We start from the raw sequence: 27,982 nt of genomic DNA on the forward strand, positions 1-27,982 counted from the left end.
CACTGCTTCAACAGCACCCGATATCCCCGGGTTGATGTGTATCAAATTTGTGTCGTGCCAACTCCAGAGCCAACATTTTTGTGACGAAAGATCGAAACGCAAAGTGAAATTGTAGAAGCATTTTCGGCAACGCTTTGATTCGCAAGCTCCGATAATGCCGGAAAATTCCTTGCCAAAACAACGAATGCAGAGTGCTGAAAGGAGAAAGCTGCCCAAAAAAAACCGGCTCCCCATTTCTGCTGTTGATATTGGCAAATTTGAAATCAAGCACCAAGCCGAGTGTTCGAAGCTTAAGATTGATTTGTCATTTGCAGTGTTTCGGATGAGGGTTTCGCAAATTGTTTGAAGTCGTCGAACATGGAAATTGAACGGTTCTGATTTGGGAAAATGGTTTTTTCCTTACCTTCTGCGTTCTGGCCAAATTGGACCGGAAAGGGTGTAGTGTTGAAGATTTTTCAGTGAATGAAAACGTGCTTTCATTTGATTATGTAGATTGCTTGAACGTACTTTTCAATTAAATTTTTAAGTTTAGACGTGACGATTCTTTGAAAATAATTCTAGCTTATACTATTCTGATGACAAAACTGCACAAAATCATTGTTTTTTCTAATATCACTGCAAATTTTGAATTAATGTTGTTTGCAATTCTTTTTTAAATAATTTCAGCTAACTTACCTATTCGATAAACTTATCGTGCTTTTTTCGATTTTTTTAGATGCCTTACTGTAAAATTCTCATCAGATGATTGTTTGTCTTCTTAAATAAATTTTAAAACAAGTGTGTTAAAATCTACTTTTATTGGCATGAGTAGTCATGTTATATTGAGATTAATTTGTAATATCATATGATGTCAATAGACTTACAAAAGTTTTACCTTACATAGCTATTTTTTGCACTAAATTATACTTAAGTATCTTAAGACTAGAAATCACAACAGGTTCTTGGAAATACAGTTCACAAATTACAGATCCAGATATATTAACCGAGACGCAGAAATGGCTGCCAAACATGAGAAGAGACTTGCTGAGTATAAGGCCACACTTGAGGTACCGAAATAATCCACCAGGCTTCCGAGGGCCAGAGAGACTATTAACTGTAATGAAGGAAAAAAAATGAATATTTAAAAAAATAATTTAACAAACATTTAAGACTCTGAATACTAACCAATGCAAGATAAAACATACTACTGAGTATTGAAACATCTGTACCGAGGCCTCTTTTCTGCTTGTTTGGTACAAGTTTACCATCAGCTCGTTCGAACTAAAAATAAATATTAAATTACTTCAATGTTTTCTGTTTTTTTTTAAAGAACGCATTTTTTTATTTCAAAAACTGGCTCTCTTACCGAATTGATTGTATGGTAATGTGCCAATAAAATGAAAGGAATCGAGAAGATGGCAGCATAGTATATTCCGGCAGTTGTGCATCCCACAAAAATCATGTACCTCTTTTTCACGAATGTCATCATTAGCATCCCTATGCTGTTGAGTAGCAACGCTCCGATGAGGAAGTATTTTGCCCTGTTGATGGTAAAATATTAAAATTAGTTTGGTTGCGATTTATAAAGAAAAGTTTGATCTCAATATACAAGCTGATAATAAAAAACTTACTTGATAAACTTTAGAAGTGCTCCGATAATGATCGAAAAAACAGAAGAGACAAGTACCAAAAACGCCAATCCCAGGGATCCGAATCGGATGCCTTCGTTATATTTTTCTAGCTCCAAGGATCCTTCAGCTGCCTAAAATCGAAAAAAAAAATAAAGATAACTTTATTGCTTACAAAAACGAAGAATTTTCAGCATGCGATGTGGCTTAAAGTTTTGAATCAAATCTATGCATGATCACTCACAAAACTTTGTTCTTTTGAAATTACTGTGATTCTTTGGTTTAACTTCATGAATATTTGAAATTTGATGATTTACTTTTAAAGTTTTTTGCATAAATTTCCATATCAGAAAATATTGGAAAAAGTTATGAAAACAATGACATTGAAAAAAGTTGTCTGTGACATAAATTCTGAAACGAAATGTTGTTCAATAAAGAAGAGTATTGAAAAAAAAGGCAACACCTTGTCTTGTGAATAACTTTTGCATGCATGCGTGAAAATTTATGAAATTTCCAGTGTAGCTGCCTGGTGATTTGATGTTTACATATGTAAATTTTTGTGACATGCTGTCTAGTGGTTTTCGAGATAGCGTTCAATTAAGAAATAATTTGACTTTAATTTTTCCTAAAATTTATACTATGGATCACTTTTTTCCAAATCATGGTTACTTTTGTTTACGTTTTTTGTTTCCTGTAGCTTGACCTTCAAAATTACACAAAATTTTTAATTTGGTCGAAGATATGATAAAATTAGCCGAGTGTTCTCTCTTGATACAAAAACAACATATTTGACGTTTTATCACTTTATAACAGTTTTCGCATATTGGAACGATTTCATAGCTAACCAAAACAGAGTATTACTTTTGTGGGGCCAATTAAACTGGCTTGTAAAAACCATTTACGTGCCTATATTTATGGAATAATGACTGATTTGCAGCTTCCACATATCGTCAGCCTCCTCAAGTTATAGACAAAAAAATTTCAATTTTTTCACCTTTTTTCCTTCCGGAAATATGGGCGAGAATTGTCAACAAAAAGTTTCTGGCTGGAATGTTACCATGTGCTAAAGAGTTCGTTCGCTGTCCATTACGATTTCATTCAAAATATCTCCTCAATATCGGTTGAATATTCGCGCACGATTTGACCACCGTATTTTTTTTTTATTTTACCAGGGACCAGCTACAATGAAGAAACGAAGAAATTCCTGTTTATAATTCAGCTAGACGATCGTCAAGCAACCAAAAGTCCCATAAAACAGGTACAAAAACGCTTACTCAGCCCCATCATTGATATGAAGTACGTTCTAAGCAGCTCTAAATTTATTTTTTTTTAATGATACTTTCAAGTTCCAAAACAAGTCTTTATTATCTTCTTTTCAGCTTTCAGCGGCTTCTTAATTCAGTTTCCAAAAAATCGCAAAATGAGCAAAAAAATCTCTCTATATCTGAACTGAACCGTTGGCTTCGGTTCATATCACCTACTCTTGATTATTTACTGTGTTCTGTACCGGTGCCGCCATGATATCACGCGCCGGATTTCAAACTACTCGACAAATTGCTCAATTGCTTCTTTCCTACATTTCCTACATATATCGTATCCGAATGGTCACTCAATTACTAAATTACTTATTGAAAAAAAACTTGCCCGGCTTGGGGATCGAACCCCGACCTTCGTGGTGAGAATCGAACACGCTACCACAAGACCACGCCTAGATGTTGTTCTAACTGAAACTAAAACTCGAAGAGGTGATTTGATTTTGAAAGCACATCAATGCACTTTTTGTGACTTATTAAATCCCGACGTATAGATCACTTTTGCAACTTTCAAGTTCGTTAATGAATACATATAGTTCACTAATGGGAATTGGGCAAAACAAGTCACATACAACGTACATATTGCTCACATTATCATGAACAGATTTTGTGAAACCATAAAATTTTATTTAATATGCTGATGTTTTTTGAAGAAAATATATATTTTACAGTGTATTCTTTTTGATTTTATTTACATTACATTACAGTATTTTTGAATAATACTGCAATTTTGCCAGGTTTTAAGATAAAATTGCCCGGATTTGACGGTCCGGATATATCTGGAAAAAATCTGGCAACCTTAAATGTTTAGAACTGTAAAGGAGTTATTACACCTTGTTTTATGTAAGCTTTAAAAATATACTGCTTATTTTGAGAAAAAAAAATTAAAAAAATATTTTTGAATAATTTCCTTTGTTGAACACATAAATTTTAATTAAGGCTAAATAAAGGTTTTTCTAGTGTAAGTCAGTGAAACTTAATAGAAGTGTTTCTGAGAATAAAAAGTGGACCGGCGGGACATTTTTTTAATAAAGCGTCCTGCTTTTGCGGGACGTGTCGCAGCCAGGGTTGCCGTAAAATAAATTATGGTGTTTTGACGAAAAAAAAAACCTTACTTTCTGGGATTTTACCCAAAAATTCTGTGACGGTTTTCTGTCATGTCTTTTTCATTAATTTCATTAAAAAGTCTCGTCAAATTGCATCTTTTTTACATTTAACTTCAGAAAAATCAATAACAGTACCTACCAACTTTATCATATTTTTCCAATTCAAAGATAATTATCCATAATTATCAATGACACAAAAAATTAAAGTTTGAAAAAAACGTCCAAAATTTTCAAATTCTGTGAAATTTGTTAAAATTTCTAAAATTCTGTGTTCTATGACACAGATTCTGTGATGAAAGTTGTTTAAAAATTCTTTGAAATTATAAATTTTTCTATGATTTTGGCAACCTTGGTTACAGCCCTAAATTGAGATTGCTGATTCTGATTTTTACTGATATCACAATGATACAAGCAAGGTTGTCGAAAATTTTGAGTTTTTGACAAAAAAAATCCCACCAATTAAAAATCTGTGAAGTTTTTTCAAATATTTTTTTAACAACTGAAAAAAATAAAATTTAATCGAGAGTTAATAATTGAAATCTGAAATTCAATAAAAATAAATCATCAATTCTGAAAAAACGGCCAGAAATTTGTGTTTATTAATGTCTATATAACCGGAAAATATTTAAATCCAAACGTTTTAATATTTCTAAAGGTATCATTATCGATCCCATATAGATTTGGCTTATATTGACTAATATCACAACTGAAAATTTATTGAGAATTTTGAGGTGTCAGGCTAAATTTTATTTAATTTAAAAAAAACTGAATGGGACACCTGCAATTTCATTAAGCTCTTTTAATGAGGAATTGTGTTTTTTCAGTTTTTTGAAAGCATGCAATCTAATTTGACTTTAAAATGGATCTCTTTATTTCACTTTAAACAGAAAATTTAGCAAACATTTTTAAATGGTTTCAACACTGAGTTTAACAGAAGGCGGGGTTGTATTCCCACTGAGTTAATAAGAAGAAGTATTTTATTTAAAAACTTAAATGTTCCTCGAAACAGTCCATTGTCTTGTTTTAAAAGTATACATTAGTGTTGAGTTTTATTTTATTAACCTTCCGTCGCAGAATTTTTACCCATTAGAGGGTCTAGAGTGTCCATTTGACCTCATTAATAAAACCCACTACATCTTTCTGTTTCTCAATCTATTGTTACCAATTGTAAAGTTTTGGAAACCTCGTAATGTAACTCAAATATGCTTTTGACCCAATAGCTACAACACATAAATTTTCCGGTATTCAAAGTTCTAAGAAAAAATGCTTCGGGAAAATGACTGTAGATCAGCTAGGAAACGTACAAAAAATTGTCACTTATTGTAAAAGAAATCTGATGCTGGAATAAGGTCGCCAGATTTTTCGAATATTTAATACAAAATTAAGGAAAAGGCTCGGTTGCCCAAATTTCGTTGAAAAAAGGCCGGATATTGACGGATTTAATTACTTTGATTGCCAAATTAAACATATCAAATACAATTTTTGAACATCATTTTTGTTCTTTTTGCGTTCAGAACGAAATTTTTTAAGAAATTTTTATGGAAATAATTTTAAAAGATTTTTAAGCCTCAAATACGATTAAAATTATATTGATAAAATTTGATGGAAATTTTTTTCCTTTTTTTAATGATTTTTGTTTAGTTATTCCTGGGTTTTGATTGATCAATCTTGCCTGGATATTGCTCGGCTTTTTGATCGATAATTTTGCCAGATTTTGGATTTTGCCAGATTTTTAGATAAAATAGTCCAGATTTATCCGGCCCGTATACGTACTGAAAAAGTTTTGGCAACCTTAGGCTAGAATCTTTACATTGTGATTTTTTTTTGCGATTGTTTTTAAGGTTATGACCACAAAAAATGCAAAGCAGTGCTGGTCAGGGCCGTAGGAAAAATCGACTCATGGGGGGGGGGGGGGGGGGTTTTGGTGACTGATTTTTACCTATGATTTTTTTTGTCCAACAATCGAACAAAAAAAAATTATATCAAAATATGTATGTATGAAACTATATGATTATTCATTTTTAAGTACTCATTAATAGTTTTCGTATTAAATCGTAACTATAGAAAAGTGCTCCTTAGCCTAAAGGGTGAGCTTATTTTTTAATAATGAAACCTCTAGAAACATAATATAGAATTTGACTTCATTGATGGTTAAAATTTATGAATTTGTTCAAGAGTCTGGTAGATCAAAGTTATTTGATTTGAGCATAGAATAAGTTCTTTTTAGGGTAGCCTTCAATTTCTTAAAAAAGCTTATTCTAGGTATACTCAATTCAAACAAGCACAATCTTTCAAACTTTTAAGCAAATTCCATGATTCTAACCTTTGATAAAAATAAATAAAAATGTTCAAATAAATAGTAAGAGATAAAACATTTATGGATCAATTGATTCATGATATTAATTTGAAATTTGGCTTTAATAAATCTACAATATTAAAAATTTTAAACAATACACCAAGAAAATATAGAATTTCGTGCAGATTTTTTAGGTAAAGATGTTTCTTTAACAGATTCTTTCTTTTCTATCAAATACATGTTCATAAAGAATCAATTCCATAATGATAATCCTGAGGATGATTTTTTTGAAATATAATTTATGAAATTTTGCATAAAACAAAACTTAAAAAATTAACTCAAATTCTTCTTTTTATTTGTAATTTTCAGCTGAATTCTTTGTACAAACTGATTCTGATTGATAAATTGAAATCTGGAAATTGAATTGACAAGAAAATATTCAAGTTCATGTTCTCTTGAATTCTTCAGCAATTTTATGTTGATTGAAAAACTTATTTACAAGCCAAATCTTTTTCTGAATTTTCAATCTGAATTCAAAAATTGATTATTGAATCTGTTTCTGAATTTCAATTCAATTCCTGAAATGTACAAAAAATGCGATTTTCGAATATTATTTCCAAATCAGAATTTTATGGGCCAAGCCCTTATTCATGAATCTTTTATTTGAACTCTGTAGTGCCTTAATCTTTAATCTTAATTCATTATTTCAATTATTTATTTTTAAATCTGTTTTGTTGATCTGAATTAAAATGTGAATTTAAAATGATGAATCTGAATCTTAGTTTTCAATTTTGGATCACCACTTAGAAACTTTAAATGTTCAAATTGTGTGTATAAATAAAGTTTAAGAGCTTCGAATTTGAATATAAAACAAACTTCTTCTTTTTTCATATACGGAAAACTATTATAATAATTTTGGAAATGCATATGATTTTCGAAAAACATGATTCAAGTTTGATATTACATGCATTTGAACCAGGATTTAAAACAGCTTATCATTCCTAATTTCTTATGATCATTCGAACTGAAAATAAAGAATCCTAAACTTGATACAAAATCCGAAATACGAAAATATGTTAATATACAAATTTGGTTACGGGAATATGGAACCAGAACCTCTAAAATGGGTTTAATTCTAAACTTAATATTCCTGAATTTCTATGATAAGGTTGCAGATTTTCCGTTTTTTTTTTTTTTTTTTTTTTAATATGTCTTTATTAGTCTTTTAATCATTACATTTAAGTTACATTATTAAAGTTAAATTAAAGTGTTCAGATCAATTATGATCAGTTCAACTCTTTGATACAGTTAATATTAAACATTGTTCATTTGATTTAAATTTGCTTTAGCAATAAATAATTTGATTTATAGGAGAATATCCTGTTAAGCAAAAAAAAAGATGTATAAACTTAATCCTAAATCCTAAAAACTAACTTAATTGTAAAGAGAACGAATCTCTGCGATGGAAGACTGCATCGATTTGCCTCTGAAGTTGGAGATGATTTTGTTGGCCATCTCTCCGATCGATTCTATGCCTGCAATCCGATGAAGATCTTCGGTGCTGTGCCAAGGTGGAAGCCGCAAAATCATTTTCAGAACCTTGTTCTGAATCCTCTGGATGGCTTTCTTCCTCGTCGCGCAGCAGCTAGACCAAATCGGAACTGCATACATTATCGCTGGTCGAAAGACCTGTTTGTAGATCAACATCTTGTTTCGCAGACACAACCTGGATTTCCAGTTGATGAGAGAATAAAGAGATTTAGTGTATTTATTACATTTAGATTGAATATCTTCAATGTGATTTTTAAAAGTAAGATTCCGATCAAGTGTGAGTCCCAAGTACTTCACGTGATCAGACCATTCTAATGAAACCCCATTAAAAGTTATGGAATGATTTTCATTAGGTTTTAAAAAATTTGCTCTTGGCTTATGGGGAAATAAAATAAGTTGAGTTTTGGAAGCGTTAGGAGAAATTTTCCACATTTTCAAGTAATTTAAAAAGGAATTTAAATTTTGTTGCAATCTACTGCGTACCACCCGTAAATTTCGACCTTTGGCTGAAAGCAAAGTATCATCAGCAAATAATCTTCTACCTTTTCCTTCTGGTACATCAGGAAGATCAGAAGTAAAAATATTGTATAAAATTGGCCCAAGTATACTGCCCTGAGGGACCCCAGCTCTAATGGGAGTCCTTTCAGAGCATGAATTTTGATAGCTTACTTGTAAGGTTCGGCTAGTCAAATAATTTTGAATAATTTTGGTGAGATATACAGGAAAATCAAATCGAGCTAATTTAGCTACTAAACCTTTGTGCCAAACACTGTCAAAAGCTTTTTCAATATCAAGAAGAGCAACACCAGTTGAATATCCTTCAGATTTGCTAGCGTTAATCATATTAGTTACACTCAAAAGTTGATGTGTAGTAGAATGTCCATGACGAAAACCAAATTGTTCATCAGGGAAAATAGAATTCTGATTAATGTGAATCATCATTCTATTCAAAATAACTCTCTCAAATAGTTTACTTAAAGAAGGAAGCAAACTAATGGGTCGATAACTTGAAGGCTCTGAAGCACTTTTTCCAGGTTTCAAAATTGGAGTTACTTTGGCATTTTTCCATTTATTGGGAAAATAAGCCAAGTGAAAACATTTGTTGAAGATTTTAACTAAAAAATTTAAAGTGCTTTCAGGCAACTTTTTAATAAGAATATAGAAAATCCCATCTTCCCCCGGAGCTTTCATATTTTTAAATTTTTTGAAAATCAATTTAAGTTCATCAATATTTGTCTCACAAGAACTTTCAAACACATTTTGTTTTGAAAGAATGTCATCAAATTCTAGGGAAATTTGAGTGTCAATAGGACTAACAACGTTTAAATTAAAATCATGAGCAGACTCAAATTGTTGGGCTAATTTTTGAGCTTTTTCTGAATTAGTTAAAAGAAGTTTATCCCCATCTTTCAAAGTAGGAATTGGCTTCTGGGGCTTTTTCAGAATTTTAGTTAATTTCCAAAATGGCTTTGAGTAGGGTTTTATGTTCTCTACTGCTTTAGCAAAATTTTCATTACGAATGAAATTTAAACGACGTTTGATCTCTTTTTGAAGGTCGCAATAAATAAATTTTAAATAAGGATCCCTAGTACGTTGATATTGGCGTCGACGAATGTTTTTCAGTCGTATCAAAAACTGAAGATCATCATCAATTAAAGGTTGATTAAATTTATGTTTAACTTTAGGTATTGAAGCGGCTTTAGCATTGACTATTGAAGTTGTCAAATTTTCTATAGCCAAATCAATATCTTCTATTGAATTCAGTGGAACGTTTTCATCTAAATTACGTTCAATAAAATTCATATATCGCTCCCAGTTAGCCTTTTGAAAATTAAAAGTTGATTTTAAAGGGTTTTCAATGGGACTTTGGGATAAAGAGAAAGTTACTGGAAGGTGGTCTGAATCGAGGTCCGCATGAGTAACTAATTGACTACAATGCTCGCCTAAATCCGTTAGAACCAAATCAATTGTGGAGGGATTTCTAATTGAAGAAAAACAAGTATGCCCATTAGGATATTCAACAGTATAATAACCTGCAGAGCAATCATTAAACAAAATATTCCCATTAGAATTTGATGAAATATTATTCCAAGATCGGTGTTTTGCATTAAAGTCACCAATAATAAAAAATTTAGATTTATTCCTGGTGAGTTTTTGTAAATCTCCCTTCAAAAAATTTTTCTGTTCACCGCTGCATTGAAAAGGCAAGTATGCGGCAACAATTATAATTTTCCCCATAGAAGTTTCTAATTCAATACCAATTGTTTCTAAGACTTTTGTATTGAAAGAAGGAAGAAGTCTAAATTTGAGACGACTATTGATGACAATAGCTACACCCCCACCTTGTCGATCAAGTCGATCATTCCGTAAAATTTTAAAGAAAGCATTGCTTTTCAAGTTATTGTCTGGCTTTAAAAAAGTTTCAGTGATGGCAGCAATATGTATGTTTTGAGTTTTCAAAAATAAAAAGAATTCATCTTGGTTAGCCAGCAAAGATCTAGCGTTCCAATTCATAATATTTAAACATCTATTTGGATCCATGAGGGAATCGTAAAGTCATAATAATTTTGTTAGCATAATTAAAAGAAGTTTGAAAAGCTTCAAACATTGAATTTGCTTTCAACATAAGTTGCATCATTTCCATTAAATTTTGATGCAAAAATTTTAATTTTTCCTCAGTTATCTCACCCAAATCAACAAAATTGTTAGGATCAGAAAATGAAGGAGAAGAACAAGTATTTGAATTTCGGGGATTTTCCCAAGCCTTCGCATGAACGTTGAGACTTGGTTTTTTCCCATTTTTATTAGTTAAACCTGAAGAGGGAAACCCATTTTCAACCACCTCTGAGAACGATAAACAACGAGTCTGGGGCGCAGATTCAGCACAGGTAACATTAAAATCACTTCGGGTATTACGCAGCCGTGATTCCAATGTAGACCGAGGCTGAATGCGAACAGGCAGGTTGTTTGCCGGTCTGACGTGTGAAGACGAAAAAGAGGAAGGAGGAGAAGAAACTTTTCTGGAAACTTTGGGATTTTTCCTAGAAGCAATAATTTTTGCCCTGATGGGACAGTCTAGAGAATTCGAGGAATGATTACCTGCGCAATTCGCACACTTAAAAAATTCTGTTTTTGGCTTATCACCACCAAAAAGGCATTTAGATTTTTCATGATCGAATGAGCCGCAAAACATGCATCTGGCATTCATTCTACAATTTTTAGTGCCGTGACAAAAAGCTTGACAACGACGACATTGCGTAATATTTTGTAAAAAATTGGTAGTAGATTTACGAAAAGGTTCAAATTTTACTCGACAATGAAACATAAGACGAGCCTTTTCCAGAATTTTTAAATTATTAACCTGATCCTTTTTAAAATGGATTAAATAAAGTTCAGGAGCAAAACCAACACTACTGGTATTATTCGTGTTGGTTCTTTTCCTCATTTGAATTACTTGAATTGGAGAAAAACCTAACAAAGAATTTAATTCATTTGTGATCTCATCCGGTGACTGATCGCCGGTGAGACCCCGAAGTACAACTTTAAAAGGACGATCACTTCTAGTGTCGTACGTAAAAAATTGGTGTTTTTTATTATTCAAATAAGTTAAAATTTTTTGAAAATCATTAAAAGATTCCGCCAATATACGAGCAGTTCCCCTTCGACCGATCTGAAAAGAAATCTTCACATCCTTGACGGAAGTGACGATTTCTTTTCGAAAGGCATTGAAGTTAGGAATCGTGACCGTTATTGGTGGAATCTTTTCGTTTTTAAGAGTATAAGAAGAAGAAGGTTTCTTATTACTCTTATCAGAATTAAATATGAATATTTCCTCATCACCGATGTTATGAAGGACATCGAATGAATTGGAAATTTCAACTTTTTTGGGCGATGGACCTGAATTAGGTTCGGCAATCCGTTTCCTACCGGCCCTTGAGCCAGCCGATGACTTCCCCATGCTGGAAAGAAAAGAGAAAATATGAATAAAAGAAAATGAAAATTATTTTAGCACTGAAAAGTGCTGATTGAAATACAGGTAAGGAAAAAATAAATAATGTAAAATGTTCCTGCAGGTACACAGCAACGATACGATGCTCCGGCGTACGTGTTGACGGCTCAACGGTACAGATGGAAGTGACAGATTTTCCGTTTTTTACCGGGTTGGCCTGGATATCTATATATATAAAAAGCAATTTCTGTATGTTTGTTTGTTTGTTTGTCCTCTATAGACTCAGCCGTCTTAAAAGCTAGAGGTCTGAAATTTTGCATGGATGCTCCTTAGGACCAGGAATGATGAAAAATGTTTTCAGATTTTCGGATGACCACTTCTGAAGGGGGTCGTCCATACAAGACAATTATTGGTTTCGCGATATTGACGTTACTTTTCATCGGATCGTGTTGAAAATTTGCACATGAATGTTTTGAAAGACGGGCAATTGATTTCAGGTGTCAAATTTTGTGTAAAGGGTCGGCCAAAGGGGTCATCCATATAAACTGTTTACTATTTTTGCGATATTGACGTTATTATACATCGTATTCAGCTGAAAATTGGTACAGGACTGTTTTTAATGGCGTGCAATCGAGTAGGGGCCGGTAAAAGTGGTCGTCCATATCCATTTTTAGATATCTTAGTGATATTGACGCTTTTATACATTGTATTGGGATGAAAATTTGCACATAAGAGTTATTAGGGAAAAATAATTGATTTCACTTTTTCAAATTAAAAACAGGGGTCGGTCGGTTCATATTAACTATTCACTGCTAATGCGATATTATCGTTATTATACATCGGACTCAGATGGAAATTGGTACACGAGAGTTTTGAGGGACGAGCAATGGATTTTAGGAATTAAATTCAGTGTAAGGGGCCAGCGAAGGGGGTCGTCCATATTAACCTTTCAATATTTTTGCAATATCTTCGTTATTTGACATCGGATTGGGATGAAAATTTGCACACGGTAGTTTTTGGGGACGGGCAATCGGTTTCAGATGTCAAATGTTTTGCCAGGGGTCGACGAAAGGGGTCGTCCATATTAATTTATTTTTCACTGTTTTTAGCAATATTGACGTTATTATGCAATGGATTGCTTTGAAAATTTGCACACGGGAGTTTTTAAGGAAGGGCAATCAATTACAGATATCAAAAATTGTATAAGAGGTCACCGAAAGGGGTTTAGCTTTTTGGCAATAATAATGTTGTTATGCAACGATTGAGTCAAAATTTATACACAGGGTTTTTTTTTGGCACGGTCAATCGATTCCAGGTTTCAAATTTGGTAGCAGACGACAGAACAAGTAATCGTCCAATATTTTTGCAATTATTACTTAACAATGAATTCGAAAGTGCATCTGGAAAATTATCGTCAGTTGACTTTCTTACAAACTGGTCATGACATATTCAAAGTTCAAAGCGAAACGGAGTTCGTATGGGATCAGCTAGTTTAACATAAAATTTTGGAAAAGTCCGGTTCGACCTAGTTGCCCGGATTTCATTGGAATAGCCTAGATTTTGCCCGGGTTGATTCTCATTCTCAATCTTAAATCAAACTTTAAAAAAATTGTCTTGTAAATTCATTTTTATTTATGCGTCCAAAATTTTTAAAGCAAGTTTAAAAAAAAGAATCATGAAAGGTTTTCATTCTTGATTTTTGATGAGTAATTCCAAAGTTCTGAACAGAATTGCCCGTATATTCCCGGATTTTGGTCGACAATTTTGAAATCAAATAGCAGGATTTTGACAGGTTTTTACATAAAACAGCTCGGCTTTGTCCGGCCTTGATACGTGCTGATAAAATTCTGGCTACCTTATTCCACGAACAAGTGAGAAAAATTGAAAAAACTGTAGCAGAACTTTAAACTTGGGATGGGTTTTTGAGGTTTTTTTTCATAAGTTTTTAGTCTCGATTGTTACTCTTGAATAACATAGCTCTATGATCATAATTGGTTTATGAATTTAAAATCTTAAGTGTAAGTAAGTAGAATACCTCGCTTGCTTTTTTGGACCCTCATGGGGGGGGGGGGGGGTTTAACCCCCAAAACCCCCCCCCCCCCCCCGTTCCTACGGCCATGGTGCTGGTGTAAAAACCACACTTTTCAATTGTTTAAGTCACACAAGATAAACTGTTGCAAGCGGTAGTTTGCGCTGACTTCTGAATATTCAGAATGTTTGTTACATTTTTATTTTTCATATTTTTCGTAAAATATTGCAGCGCTTATTTAATTACATCACTAGCATTGATATGAAACTGCCATTCTGATGAATTTTAATTTGTTGCAGAAATCTTGCGTCAATTGACTCAAAATCCTGTCCAAGTCGAATTTAAGTCTTGGAATATCAGGGATATTTGAAATTAAAAGTTTGAAAAGCAACAACCTTTGAAAATTCGTCAAAAATTCTGTGTTTCGTATTTTGACAAACTATAGATGCAAAAAAGTGCCAAATTTCGTCAACTTTCCGATCTTTTTCTTTCAAAATAAATCTGGCCCTTCTTAAACAATTTGCGGGTTCAACAATTGAAAAGAACGGTTTTAACCATTTTTGCATTTTTGTGGTAATGAGCATAAAAAAAATCAAAAAATATATATCCTTGTGCGCAACTTTTAGCTTCTAACTTCAGCATTCTTGGATACTAAGTGAAAAATGTTATGAGCATTTCGTAACTGATCTACAGTCTTTTTTCCGAAGCATGTTAAATCGGATTTTTTTCTAAGACTTTGATTAACGGAAAAATGAAGTGGTGTAGCTGAATATTGTCTGAAAAACATCTTTGAGTTACATTAATAATTTTCAAAACTATAAATTTTGTAACAATCGATTTAGAAACAAGAGAGATGTAGTGATTTTAAGCTAGGAGTGTCAAATGTTCAATCAAGGTCTGATTAGGGAATTGTTTTGTCTGGGCTGTCAGGGTGCGTTCATAAAAAAGTAATGATGAAAAATTAATGATTATTTTGATGCACCCGAATAAAGTTAACGTCAAACGGGGCATCATGCAACAGCGGGGTTCGATGCAACATTTATATAACACTACATTGTATCAATTTTTAATTTAATGTATTGAAATAAAGTTATCTTTTAATGATAACAAAATGATGATGACATAATTTCTCGCATCTTAAGCTAGTTGTCTTAAGTTTTTTATTTTTATGTAAAATTTGAAAAATCGAACAATAAATGTACAAATTTTAACATTTTTTGATGCCGAAAAAAACTTTACCCAGTATGACGGATCGGCTTGATAAAATTACCTACAAACTTTTTACAGGTTTCCTCATGTTATTCCAACATTGTTGGTGTAAAAATATTTTTCGAACAATCACCCAATTTTTTTAAATGAATATTTTTAAAATTCAGTTAGGTGTCTGGGGTTAAATGCAACAAAATGCAAATCAAAGAAATACCTTGTAAATCTCATTTCCATGTGCTGGAATATGAATGTTTTGCATCACGCGTTTGTTAACATTTAAATTTCATTCATCCAAACATTTATTTTTATGATTTCAGCTTGTAGATTTTTTCGTAGTATTATTTAACCCCTAAATGTATGCAGCATCCTTATTTTCAGAAAAAATGTGAAAATTTGTTTTTACAGACCCAAAAACTACTGCAATTGGTGTTGTCATGCGTAATGGTCTTTAAAGCATCGCAAATATATTAAAAACTATGAATTTTCGTACGTGTTCATAAGATTTTGCATTAAAAACAAAGTTTGTTGCAAGTTACCCCATTTTCTAAGGAGTGTGAAAATCGCATGTTTTTAGAAAATTAAAAATAACTGAAGAAACCAATAATTTTTTTAACTACGCCAATTTGATGCCCCAGCATCCTTAAAACTTTTGATGCATAAAGGATACGATTAACTGTGAACATAAGTGTTTTAGAAGCCATTGAAGTTGAAAATTGTTGCATGTTGCCCCAGTTGACGGACATGCCGCCAAACTTTCAATAGTGTCATATTCACACTCAACAGCGGATGAGGGTTAAGAGATTCCTTCAAAATGCTTAAAATTTTAAGATTAACAAAATATTACAACAAATAGATACATGCCATGAATAAATCTTGTTATACATTTTGAATATTGTGCTTACTTAAAAAAATTATCATGTAGACTTACCGATACATCGCCGTTGAATATTTCATCTCCCACAAAGTGCGTGAAGTTTATGGTAAAGCTGAGCAACGCCAAGTTCAGCATGAACTGGGTAAAATACAACCTTCTCAGTGCTTTCGGCATGCGCACAATGTTCTCCAATAACCTTTTGAAGCTAAGATCTTCTCCTGACTTTTCCGAGCGGCCATTTTCAATTTTCTCCAGGGTGTAGACTTTTTGCGATTGGCTTAGCTCCCGCTGCAGGGTAGTTCTCGAAATCGGTCTCAGCAAGTGATCCTTCTCGATTGCTGCCAGTGGCACTTCCCGAAAACTGGTCAACGTAACAAGCATGAAGAGGAAAAACAGCACAAAAACTGTTGCAAATACTGTGGCTTCATTCGATTCGAAAATGTTCCTGAGATTAAGCGTGGACCAGTCGATGGATCCAAGGAGATAACCTGCCATCGATCCAACGCCTCCAATCATAACGGCTACGGTCAGAGCTTTCGAGTGATCATCTGAAAAGAAAACAATCGTTTAAATTTTTGGATAGAGAATCTACAGAAATTCAACAGAAACTCAAAAGAAACATTTTATGGAAAAAATTGAATCGCTGTTGTTTGTGACTTTTGAATAAGTTTGTTTTCAATTCCACGTAACTCTCGCTTTTAGCATTATACAACAAAATTTCCTTAGCAAACAAGGGCAAAACCAGGTATGCTAATCCTATTTCCGGCCACAAAACGCTGTCATACTATAGAACCAGTCTGTTTAAACATACAAGTGATTCAACACATTGAGAAATAAACTACTTGACTTCATAGCTATTTACTAGTAGTGGGGAGTTAAATAATCCCATTTTTTATTGAATTCATTTCCATTTTTCAACGTCAATCTATACCTTGTCATTTTAAAAAGATTTATGACGTAACGTAGAAAAATTGATTTGAATTTTTGCATAATTATTGAAAAGACTATTATCGCAGATTAACAAAGCATTCAAAATAATCAGAAAGTGTCAATTGAACTGTAAAGTATACTGAACTAGCAGTAATTACTGATAAAATCGTGATGATCGCCGGGCATGCGAACTAGGTTGAACGAACTAGCCAATCCAAGGCAGTGGGCCTCTGATATCAGCATGACAATATCGCAGACTTTCTGGCATGCAATATGCCAAGCTATTTTCCCCGATTCCGTTAGGTTAATTCGAGCATCTAATCTTATTAACTATAGAGCGTGTAATGTGTTTCTGGCATGCGGTCTCTGGAAGTCACTTCCGCATATTTTATGTACATTACATAGTTCAAAACAAATGCTCATGAGGTAACAATTTGAATATCAAATTGAGGTAACGGAAACTAACGTCGAGATTCGGTTGGTGAGTCGTCCAATTAAGTTCAGATTCATCTTAAACGAACGAAACTTTATTGCACCAATCAATGTTCTTCCAACACTGCAAATCGAGTAAACACATTTGCTGACTCGACACTAAGTTTAGAAGATCTTCAGGCCTGTTCATTTCGATGGTGTTCTCGTTTTTCCCAACCACGTCGAAATTGTACAAAAAAGTTTCAAAGAAATTCAAATAAAAAACATGAACTTAAAATATTTGTAGCTTTACGATTACGATTTACGTTAGGCAGTTCACACACATATTCATACATTATGTTTCTTGTACGGATGATACCACTAGCCATGTAATGCAAAGATCATAAATGATAAATGAAAATAAACAAAAAATCGTTTCGACCAGGAATCGAACTCCAGTCTTATGATTCCCTCTCCGATACCAAACAAATAGACTAAAACGTCAGATAAAAACAATTCTAGCTGTAGCTCTGAGTATAACTCAGTAGACTTCATCGAGTTGAATTCGCTGCTACGGCAATTCTCCGGCAGAACATGCTCATTATGCCCCGATCAATGGTGCTTTGTTCGCCCCGAGTGAACAAGTTGAAGTGAAATCGTGTTTTAAATTGATTATAGTGAGAAATTAAAAATTTTTAATGGGGAAAATTGCGTTCATCATGTTGCAGTGCGTACATCATAGAACAAGATGATTAAACGTTCATAAGAGCTTATTTTCGGTGCTCAAAAATTATAATATTTTCGTCACATGAGAACCTAGTTAGTTTTTTTTAAATATTTTTATAAAGATGATTAGGAGTTTTATTTTTTAACGAAAAACTTGTGCTATAGGAACTACTAAACTATTTCTCGCGAAAAAATTTGTTGAGCCTGTTGAGCCGTAATCCAAGCATTTCATTGAAAAATTCAGATCCCATAATTAGGGAAATATTCGGACAATTTGTTACAAATTTTGGAGCTTTTCAACAAAAACTCAAAACCACTGGAAAAATATTTTTCATCAAAACCCGTCAGCAATGTTAAAGGCTTTTAAATTTCCGGTCCCGATTATTTTGGTAAAAAGTTAAAATAAGTTTTGAAAATAATTTAAAATAAATTGTTTTTGAATGCGAAAGTCATAAAAAGGAATAACTGAACTTAAGTTTTTGGTTTGATTTAGCAAATAAATTTTTCCAAAATGTTGTTTCATATTTCCGTTTCAAGTTCAGGTAAAACCGTCTAATCTGGCAAGCTTATTCTAGATCCTTGATAAATTCTTCGTCCAATATTAAGAGAAAAAAATTAAGATAATTGAGCATTTAGATAAGGATTGTTCGTTCTTCAGAAAATGATCGATCTCCAAGTTCGATTCACATAAACGGTCCAACGATCGGTCCATCTTTAATCGAAACTCCAAGATCGATCTCTGATAGATCGATCTTTCACATTTTTAACTAGAGGGAGCAGATTTTTATTTTAAGAAATATCAAAAAAAGACACGTAATTTTAAAGTTGCAATAATCTTCTAGCTATGATTGAAAAACTAAAATCCAAATGCTCGTACGTATGTAGATATCTAAATCTGCGGACAAAAGTTTCATGCCAATTTCTATTGAGCATCGATTTCGACAAGATACCAAGTAAATGGCACTATTAAAAATAAAATTGAATCAAATTAAATCCTAAATTCTCCGGTTCAACAATACGAGCAAGATCAGAAAATCGAATCGAAAATAAACCGATCTTACCGATTTTTCCCTGGACGAAGAATTGATCCAATGAACAAAAATCTGAGTTTATAAGATCTATCAACCAAGGATCTATCTAAGATCGACCAATCCTAATTCAGATTCGAGATCCAACATGTCCAACATTTTCCAATTTTAGACGTTTGCCAGGATCGAGCGAAACTGACTGAAGTTTACCAGCCTTGATAAAAATTCTAATATCATATTCGAAACGCAGATTGAAAGTTTCAGAAAGGAGTTTGAATACTGGATTCCATACCAAGAGCAGTAACAAACTCAAAATATTCTGATTCAAATTGGAATTCGGAATTAAAATCGGGAATATTAATGAAGTAGAAGTGTAGAATTCATATTCACTGGTCCCTATTTATAAAATCAGAATTAAGATAGCAATTGAAGATTCAGATTAAAAATTCAATTCCAAAATGTTGATTCTGATTCAAGATTCTATATTTGGATTCAGGAATATAATTCGAGTTTAAATTATGGGTGCATATTCTGAACGGTATTTTGAAATTTTGATAAAGCAAAACATGATAATTTTATAAAAATTCCGATTTTGTAAATCATAAATTGCGTTTTTTCTTATCACAAATAGTTCCAAAGCAATTAAAAAATTTGAATTTAAAAAAATCCTTCTAATACTTCTAATACTAGTTTAAGCTTGTAGAAAAAAAAAACCTTAAGTAGATTGTACCCGAAATGTCTTAGTATTATGACATTAACACATTTAGAATAACAAAAAAACTGTTATCAAAATTTGCTTGTGGTAACTTCGAAATTTTCGACCAAAAATCCGGGCAAATTTGGTTAAACCCAAGAACCTTCGCCAGAATATCATTAACGAATAAAGTGTTTGTTTCACTACTGAAATGAAAAATGTAAAATATTGTAAAAAACCATTAAAAAAAAACAAACAAACAAAAATTTTGATTAAGGAAGTGATGAGGAGGTTTTATGCCTTTGGGAGAAGTGGCTTGGAAACCACTACACTCCTAGGGGCTTTTCCCTGCTGACACAAAAAAAACTAATTTTCAAAATTCAAGAAGAAAAAAACTTTTAAATATTACTGTTTTTCAATAAAAAATTAGGCTTTTTAAGCATTTTAGGCTTCCAAAATAATATTTCTATTGAACTTGATCGAAAAATTTTGTTTCGAACGCATGAAAAAATAATTTCTATAACACTTTTTTTATGATTTGGAAAAAAAAGTGAATAAATCTGAACAAAATCTGGGTTTTTTTTTCAATAAAATCCGGGCAACCGGGCCGGACCGGACTTTTTCTAAATTTCAAATTAAATTTTCGGGCAAACCCGGATAAAACCGGGCAATCTGCCAACCTTATTCATGAAAACTTTTCTAACGTTTCAGTTCAGGTTAACATTAATAGTTGATTTTTTCTTGATATTAATTAAGCAAGGTTTAAAATCGAATGCCATTTTTTTTTATCAAAAATTGCGAGTAATTTTAATTCTACGATGTTTTCCATTTAATGTTGGCTCTAAGCAAAAATTGGTGGAGATCAAATAAAATACTTTTTTAATTTTTTTTAAATATCTTGAATAACCATTTTTGGAATACATACAGTTAGTTCTGGAGATTTTTTTTATTTTCTGATATATTTATTCCCAATATTTCAAAATTAGTTCATTTTTGCAGAACTTGTAACGGCATTTAAATTCAGCAGCTTTTCAAAAAAAAATATTTCTAAAAATGTAGTAAAATTCAAAGTGCATTCAAAATTGCACATATTTAAGCTTCAGAAGTTTGAAAAAAAAAACTATCTGAGCAAATATCATGCAAGTAATACCATCTGAAGATCGTTAGGAATGAAACCATATCTTTAAAATTCAAATCAACAAAGTTAAAAGCTACTGGGGTAAGTGAGCCTTAATTTGGCATGCTCCTTATCTTGGCCTGCCAAAATGCATTTTGGAGTTTTTGATGTCAAACATACGCCAAAAAATGAAAAAAAAATCAAACATAACAGAAAATCGCATATTGCAACATTCTGCATAGCATTTGATCACAATTGAATTCAAATGACTACGAAATAAATTTTTTTCACATGACAAACTGCAAATAAAATTATGATCTTCGGAAAAAATCTTAAATGAACCTACCTTGCTAGTGCATCTGCCAACTTCGGATTGATTTTGAAAACACATCTCTTCTCGGAAAAATCATTAAAAATCACCGTTGGTTACAGCGAAACATGGCAAAAAATATAAATTATTATTTACTCCAAACTACGTACATTTTTATCTAGAATTTAAGAAAATATGAACTTTTTTTTTTTTGCCTAATCTTGGCATGCAATTCCACAAATAGAAGTATGTATGTATGTGTGAAAACGACATCAGCAGGCAGTCGGCAGCCGGCAGCCGGCGGCCGTTCGTCGGCCGACGGTGCACAGTGGTCTGGAAATTGAAAAGCCGGTCAAAAGTAAAATGTGTGATTGAAATAAATTTAAAATATCATGAATGTATTTTGGACTAAAATTAATTCATTTATCTCTCAAGTCGACTCAAGCTTATTTGGCATCTAAGTTGGAATTATAATGCTGCAATTTGAGCTGCTCTTTTATGGTAAATTTCGAGAACATTTCTTCTCAATAAAATTTACCTCTCAATAAATTAATTTACCGGATCCGAATCCGAATTGATATCTTGGATCTTAATGTTGAAGTTGCTATATCCATACCCAAAAAATTCCACATTTGGAAATGAGGTTTAACGTATTTTGATTTTATTTGATTTGCTGCATATGTGTCGCTTTGAAAGAAATTGTTATAAAGCTCAAATTATGACACTCTAAATATTATGTTTATTTGAAAAAAAAAATTATTGCACTGAATGTTGGGATACTATGTTGTAACGAACTTGAATTTTTATTGTTTGCAGTTTCATGTGAAATCAAAAGTAATATTTTGACCAAGTTTTTTTTTGTTATAGATCACTGTGCATCAGCAGGAGGTGATGACGTTTGTTCTCTGTAGGAAAGGAATATGGGAAAGAAGCGCTGCCGAGTTTGGGTGATGATTTTACATGAGTGCGAGTGGGATGCAGCACGAATTTCAGCCAGTTTTGGAATTTGCTGTTCGCTTCCATTGCCTATAGTTTCCAAACGAATGAGTGAGATGCAATCTATTTCTATCAGACTGGCTGGAGTGAGCGAAAGTTTGTCTTGTTTTGCTTTCCCGGTGTACGAAAACGATTGCTAGAAAATTCCTAAGGGCGACATTTTGAAAATGTATGATTAAAAGAATCTTTCGCTGACTTAAGTTTTAGCTTTAGCTTGCTTCTTGCCTCGATCATAATAGTTTTTAAAATGTCGGTCCTCCTTTTATGGGAACGGAATAAAAAAATATGAACATTTACTATCTTATGTTACCCTGTTAACTTCACTGGAAACATGTCTATCATGCTTGATTAATGAACATATTTATGTTATGTTTATGCCATAGTTTGGAACTTATGAATACACAGAAAATGAAATAAACTAGTAATGCTTTTTGACGTAAGATTATAATTTTACATGCAAATATCAATTATAAAAGTTGATTGACATTTCGTACTTCCGACTTTTTGAAAACAATACAGAACATTGATGTGCTTCGTTCCGGGATATTTTCAATGAATTCGTGGGGGCTGTTGTTGTATTAGTGAGGCAAGTTTTTCCTAGAGACGGCCAATTTAAGGAACTCATAAAGGGCCAAAATTCGGCGCGGGGGCTACAATAAGGAGCATTTCGATCAAAAGTTTGATCAGGTTTATCTCAAATTATCAACCGTTTTAAAGCAAGGACATATTTTTACTGCATTTCAGGCTAGTAAGCAATCATATTTGTCGAAGGACTTTTGAAGGTACACATTACAGGTAGTCTGCAATCATGGGAAATCTAGTCAACCATGCCTTAGGGGCCAAGATTGGGTACATTCACCCTGGTAGTACATTTTTTCTTTTATACATCTGCTCATCTTCTCATCCCTCCACCGCCAAACTTCCTAATCCTTCAACTTTCATCTTATTTCTAATCTTCTCTTCTTCTCGTCTTCCCATCTTCTCATTTTCTCATCATCTCATCTTCTCATTTTGTCATCTGATGAGAATCTATTCATCTTTTCATATTCTTATCTTCTCATCTTCTCATCTTCTCATCTTCTCATCTTCTCATCTTCTCATCTTCTCATCTTCTCATCTTCTCATCTTCTCATCTTCTCATCTTCTCATCTTCTCATCTTCTCATCTTCTCATCTTCTCATCTTCTTATCTCCTCATCTTCTCATCTTCTCATCTTCTCATCTTCTCATCTTCCCATCTTCTCATCTTCTCATCTTCTCATCTTTTCATTTTCTCATTTTTTCATCTTCTCATCTTCTCATCTTCTCATCTTCTCATCTTCTCATCTTCTCATCTTCTCATCTTCTCATCTTCTTATCTTCTCATCTTTTCATCTTCTCATCTTCTCATCTTCTCATCTTATCATCTTCTCATCTTCTCATCTTCTCATCTTCTCATCTTCTCATCTTCTCATCTTCTCATCTTCTCATCTTCTCATCTTCTCATCTTCTCGTCTTCTCATCTTCTCATCTTCTCATCTTCTCATCTTCTCATCTTCTCATCTTCTCATTTTCTCATCTTCTCATCTTCTCATCTTCTCATCTTCTCATCTTCTCATCTTCTCATCTTCTCATCTTCTCATCTTCTCATCTTCTCATCTTCTCATCTTCTCATCTTTTCATCTTCTCATCTTCTCATCTCCTCGTCTTATCATTTTTTCGTCTTCTCATCTTCTTATCTTCTCATCCCTTCTTATACTGATCTTCTCATCTTTTCATCTTCTCATCTTCTTATCTTCCCATTTTCTCATCTTCTCATCTGCTCACCTTCTCATCTTCTCATCTTCTCATCTGCTGATCTTCTCATTTTCTCATCTACTCTTCTGCTCACCTTCTCATCTTCTCATCTGCTGATCTTTTCATCTTATAATCTTCCTATCTTCTCTTCCTATCATCTTCTCGTCTTCTCATCTTCTCATCTTTACATATTCTCATCTTTTCATCTTCTTATCTTCTCATCTTCTCTTCATCTCATCATCTCATCTTCTCATCTTCTCATTTTCTCATTATCACATCTTCTCAATTTTTCATCTTCTCGTTTTCTCATCTTTCTATCATCTCATCTTCTCATCTTCTCATCTTCTCATCTTCTCATCTTCTCATCTTCTCATTTTCTCATCTTCTCATTTTCTCATCTTCTCATTTTCTCATATTCTCATTCTCTTATCTTCTCATTTTCTAATCTTCTAATCTTTTCATCTTCTGATCTTCTCATCTTCTAATCTTTCTATCTTCTCTTTGTCTTCTTCTCATATTCTTATTTTTCATTTTCTCATCATTTCATCTTCTCATCTTCTCATCTTCTTATCTTCCCATCTGCTCATCTTCTCGTTTCATCATCTTCTCATTTTCTCATCTTCCCATCTTCTCATCTTCTTATCTTCATATCTTCTTAATTTCTCATCTTCTCATATTTTCATCTTCTTATTTTCTCATCTTCTCATCTTCTCATTTTGTCATCTTCTCATCTTCTCATCTTCTCATCTTCTCATCTTCTCATCTTCTCATCTTCTCATCCTCTCATCTTCTCATTCTCTCAACTTCTCATCTTCTCATCTTCTCATCTTCTCATCTTCTCTTCTTCACAACTTCTCATTTTCTGATTTTCTCATCTTCTCATCTTCTCATTTTCTCATCTTTTCATTTTCTCATCTTCTCATCTGCTCACCTTCTCATCTTCTCATCTCCTCATCTGCTGATCTTCTCATCTTCTAATCTTCCTTTCATCTTCTCAACTTCTCATCTTCTTATCTTTACATATTCTCATCTTTTCATCTTGTCATCTTGTCATCTTTCTATTTTCACTTCCTATCATCATATGATTTTCTCATCTTCTCATCCTCTTATCTTCTCATCTTCTCATCATCTCATCTTCTCATACTCTCATCTTCTCATCTTCTCATTATCTCATCTTCTCGTTTTCTCATCATTCTATCATCTCATCTTCTCATCTTCTCATCCTCATATATTCTCATTTTCTCATCTTCTCATGTTCTCAATTTTTAATCTTCTCATCTTCCCATGTTCTCAACTTCAAATCTTCTCATCTTCTCATCTTCTAATCTTCGCATCTTCTCATTTTCTCAAATTGTTTATTGTTAACTTCTCATTTAATCACCTATTCATTAGACCGCTGCAAGCTTTGTATGGAAGTTTCAAATTCTTAAATTTTCACACCTCCCATTTTTGGTTGTTTTTGCTGCCAGAAATAGCAACAAAGATAATGGAAGCGACCCATTCAGTCCTGAATTAGCGTAAAAGAGTTTTAATTTTGTATGGAAATTTGTATTAGGAAAAAATTTCCATTCAAAAATCGCCAGAGATGTTCTGAAAGTTCCAAAAAATATAGCTCTTGATGAAAAATGTTTCTTGATTCTTGCAGTACATTTCATGTGAACAAAGCCCAAACCTAAATTGTAACCCAGAAAAGATATTCAATGTTATATAACATTTTTGTTTTATTTTTTGTTAAATTTATCGTTTTTGACTGTTTATTTGAAAGCTGTGTAACAGTACGATTGAAATAAAAAATCTCGAAAAACTGCTCTGCATTGCTAGAGAATTTATTGATTTATATAGCCTTTGCAAAAACATTTCCTGCAATTACAGCTGTAGCAAACGAAGTCTGCCATTTCTGAACACTTTTCAATGGATTCAGATGACAGATGACATTCTTAGCTGCTTGTCATGTAAGCAAAAAATCAAATACCGACTTCATTTCAAGCTCATTTGAATTTTCTGGGTGATTTAATATGCAATCATTTCTTCTTCCATACAAATTTCCATACAAAAATGAATCGCGTTGCGCTAACTCAGAAATCAACCAAATCATCTCAAATTTTACACTGATGCTTGGTGACCCGAAAGGCATCGAAAAAACATATGGGAGCAAAAAGTCATTTTTTTGCAACGGTCTACTGTACATATTTTTATGTGATTAGCTGGTTTCTAGCTTTCTGGTTTAGATCCATTATGTCTTTTAAATTGAGTTTGCCCAAAACTTTTCAACTTTAAACCCCATTGAATTGGGATTTTAAAATCACCTACCTTCCAAACACATATCCATACAGTACGTTCTCCCGATGGCATTCGCAGTTTCCGCATTGAAATCTATCAGCACCAGCCCAATGATCGTTAGCAGAATACTCCAACGAAATCCGGTCATCTCACTCACCGGCACATTAGCATCACCGATTAATAATCCCAATGTTTTGCCGTACGGTAACATTAACAGCCCGACCATTAAGCCAATTCCGCTGGCCAGCATAATGGGTTTTCGACGACCCCACGATAATCGATTCTGATCACTTAGGGTGGCAATGCAGGGAATGAGGAAGAACCCTAGAACCGGGGCTATGGCCCACGCCATCGTTGTGAAGGTGTAGCTAAGGCCGGTCCTTCGCAAAATTGGAGATGCAAAAGTGGTTTCCGCAGCAACTGCCAGCTGATTCCCGAAGAAGATCGCCGTCATCCTGAGTAGTTCCCATTTGGTTTTTGTTCTGTGGAACGCAATTAAAGGAAATTCTTATCACACACAGGTTCGAAATTAGCAGTCCTTAAGCTGGAGCACACCTGAACAAATGAGAGTAATCCTTGCTGGTATTTTTGGCATGTTCATAGCGAACTTTGAGCATCGTTTCTAGGATCTTAGCTTCATCGATACACACCCGATCGCCCGAGATTCCAATCACGTCTACTTGCGACATTTTAGAGGCCTACGTCTAACGCGCTTTGCAACCAATTTGAAACTAAATTATAGTGTACACACAACTGGTAATAATTACAGTATTAGCACTTGAATCCTAAAACAGGCTACGCGCTACGCGAAACTAAACGCTTGCCAGGCGACACCTTGACTCGACGCGACAGAAGAACCAATTTCCGCCCTTAGTTCAAGTCGCAGCGGAGACACTCTGACAGAGAGATAACAAACCTCACACCGGCACCCGCGCTTTGTAGCCAACAAACTAATCTCGGGGGGAAGACTTTTCATAAGTGCAACCGATCCGGCCGCTTCATTACTATTTTATAGCAAATTATCACGTAGATACCTAGGCTGGCTGTTCCCTCTCTTATGTTATCTTCACTACCCAGAATTTGCTCATCGGATGCACCGACCCGGTTTTGGGGGTTTCAGAAAAGAAATTCGCAGTAAATCCGTCCGGAATGGTCTATCGGAATCGCCGCTCCGTTGCAGCCGTTCCAGTATGGAAATAAGAATTCCTCCTAAGGAAGCAAACCAGTTCAATTAGAACAGCAGCAGTCAGTACGATTAGCTACGATTCTCAATGGAGAATGCTGTGCGGTCGATCTGTGCGGTAGTCGGTAATGACTTAATATTCAGTTCAAGACAGCACGTGAAATTTTCCAGTAATTCATTGAATTAAGTTATGGGAAATTTGAAATGCTTGGATTGATTAGATGGATTGCTTTTAAGTAGCAGGTGAATGTCATCCGTTCACCTCAACTGGATGACAAAATCGTGAACACAAAGTAAATTTAATGAGTGGTATCATTAATCGATTATCAATTGGTTGATTATTTCCACAATTTTCATAAACATGTGTTTCGCAATCAATACTACGTTTTGTTGTCGAGCCTCCTCAGTTTTCACTATATATTGCTCATAAAGATGATACGTGTTTCATTCGATCGAACCCAACTAGCCCGATGAAATATTTCATCTAAGGATTTTAACAAGTTCAAGTACAGTACAAGTATCCAACATAATATAAATAATTCGCCAATATCACAGGTCACTTCATTCACGTACCGAACCAAAACGAAATTTCAATCGA

General features: G+C 33.5%; 1 protein-coding gene across 1 annotated transcript; it reads right to left on the reverse strand.

Annotated features, from left to right (window-relative positions):
- Positions 1-938: 938 nt before the first annotated feature.
- LOC129746410 (proton-associated sugar transporter A-like) lies at positions 939-27,982 on the reverse strand. Its single transcript, XM_055740054.1, has 8 exons — positions 27,958-27,982; positions 26,757-27,410; positions 26,232-26,683; positions 15,989-16,482; positions 1,611-1,741; positions 1,346-1,520; positions 1,165-1,260; positions 939-1,093 (listed from the first exon to the last, which is right to left on the reverse strand). The coding sequence occupies exons 2-8, from the start codon at positions 26,888-26,890 to the stop codon at positions 962-964; spliced, it is 1,614 nt and encodes a 537-aa protein (XP_055596029.1). The 5' UTR covers positions 26,891-27,410; positions 27,958-27,982; the 3' UTR covers positions 939-961.

The sequence above is a fragment of the Uranotaenia lowii genome, chromosome 2, assembly GCF_029784155.1.
Source record: "Uranotaenia lowii strain MFRU-FL chromosome 2, ASM2978415v1, whole genome shotgun sequence".
Classification (NCBI taxonomy): domain Eukaryota; kingdom Metazoa; phylum Arthropoda; class Insecta; order Diptera; family Culicidae; genus Uranotaenia; species Uranotaenia lowii.

Bases quoted from the DNA above. Each gene is read 5' to 3' on its own strand.
- LOC129746410 (XM_055740054.1), bottom strand. From the start codon at position 26,890: ATGTCGCAAGTAGACGTGATTGGAATCTCGGGCGATCGGGTGTGTATC. The intron at 26,684-26,756 runs GTGTGCTCCAGC...TGCGTTCCACAG, and splicing joins GATTACTCTCATTTGTTCAG to AACAAAAACCAAATGGGAAC. The intron at 1,261-1,345 runs GTAAGAGAGCCA...ATTTATTTTTAG, and splicing joins ATTACCATACAATCAATTCG to TTCGAACGAGCTGATGGTAA.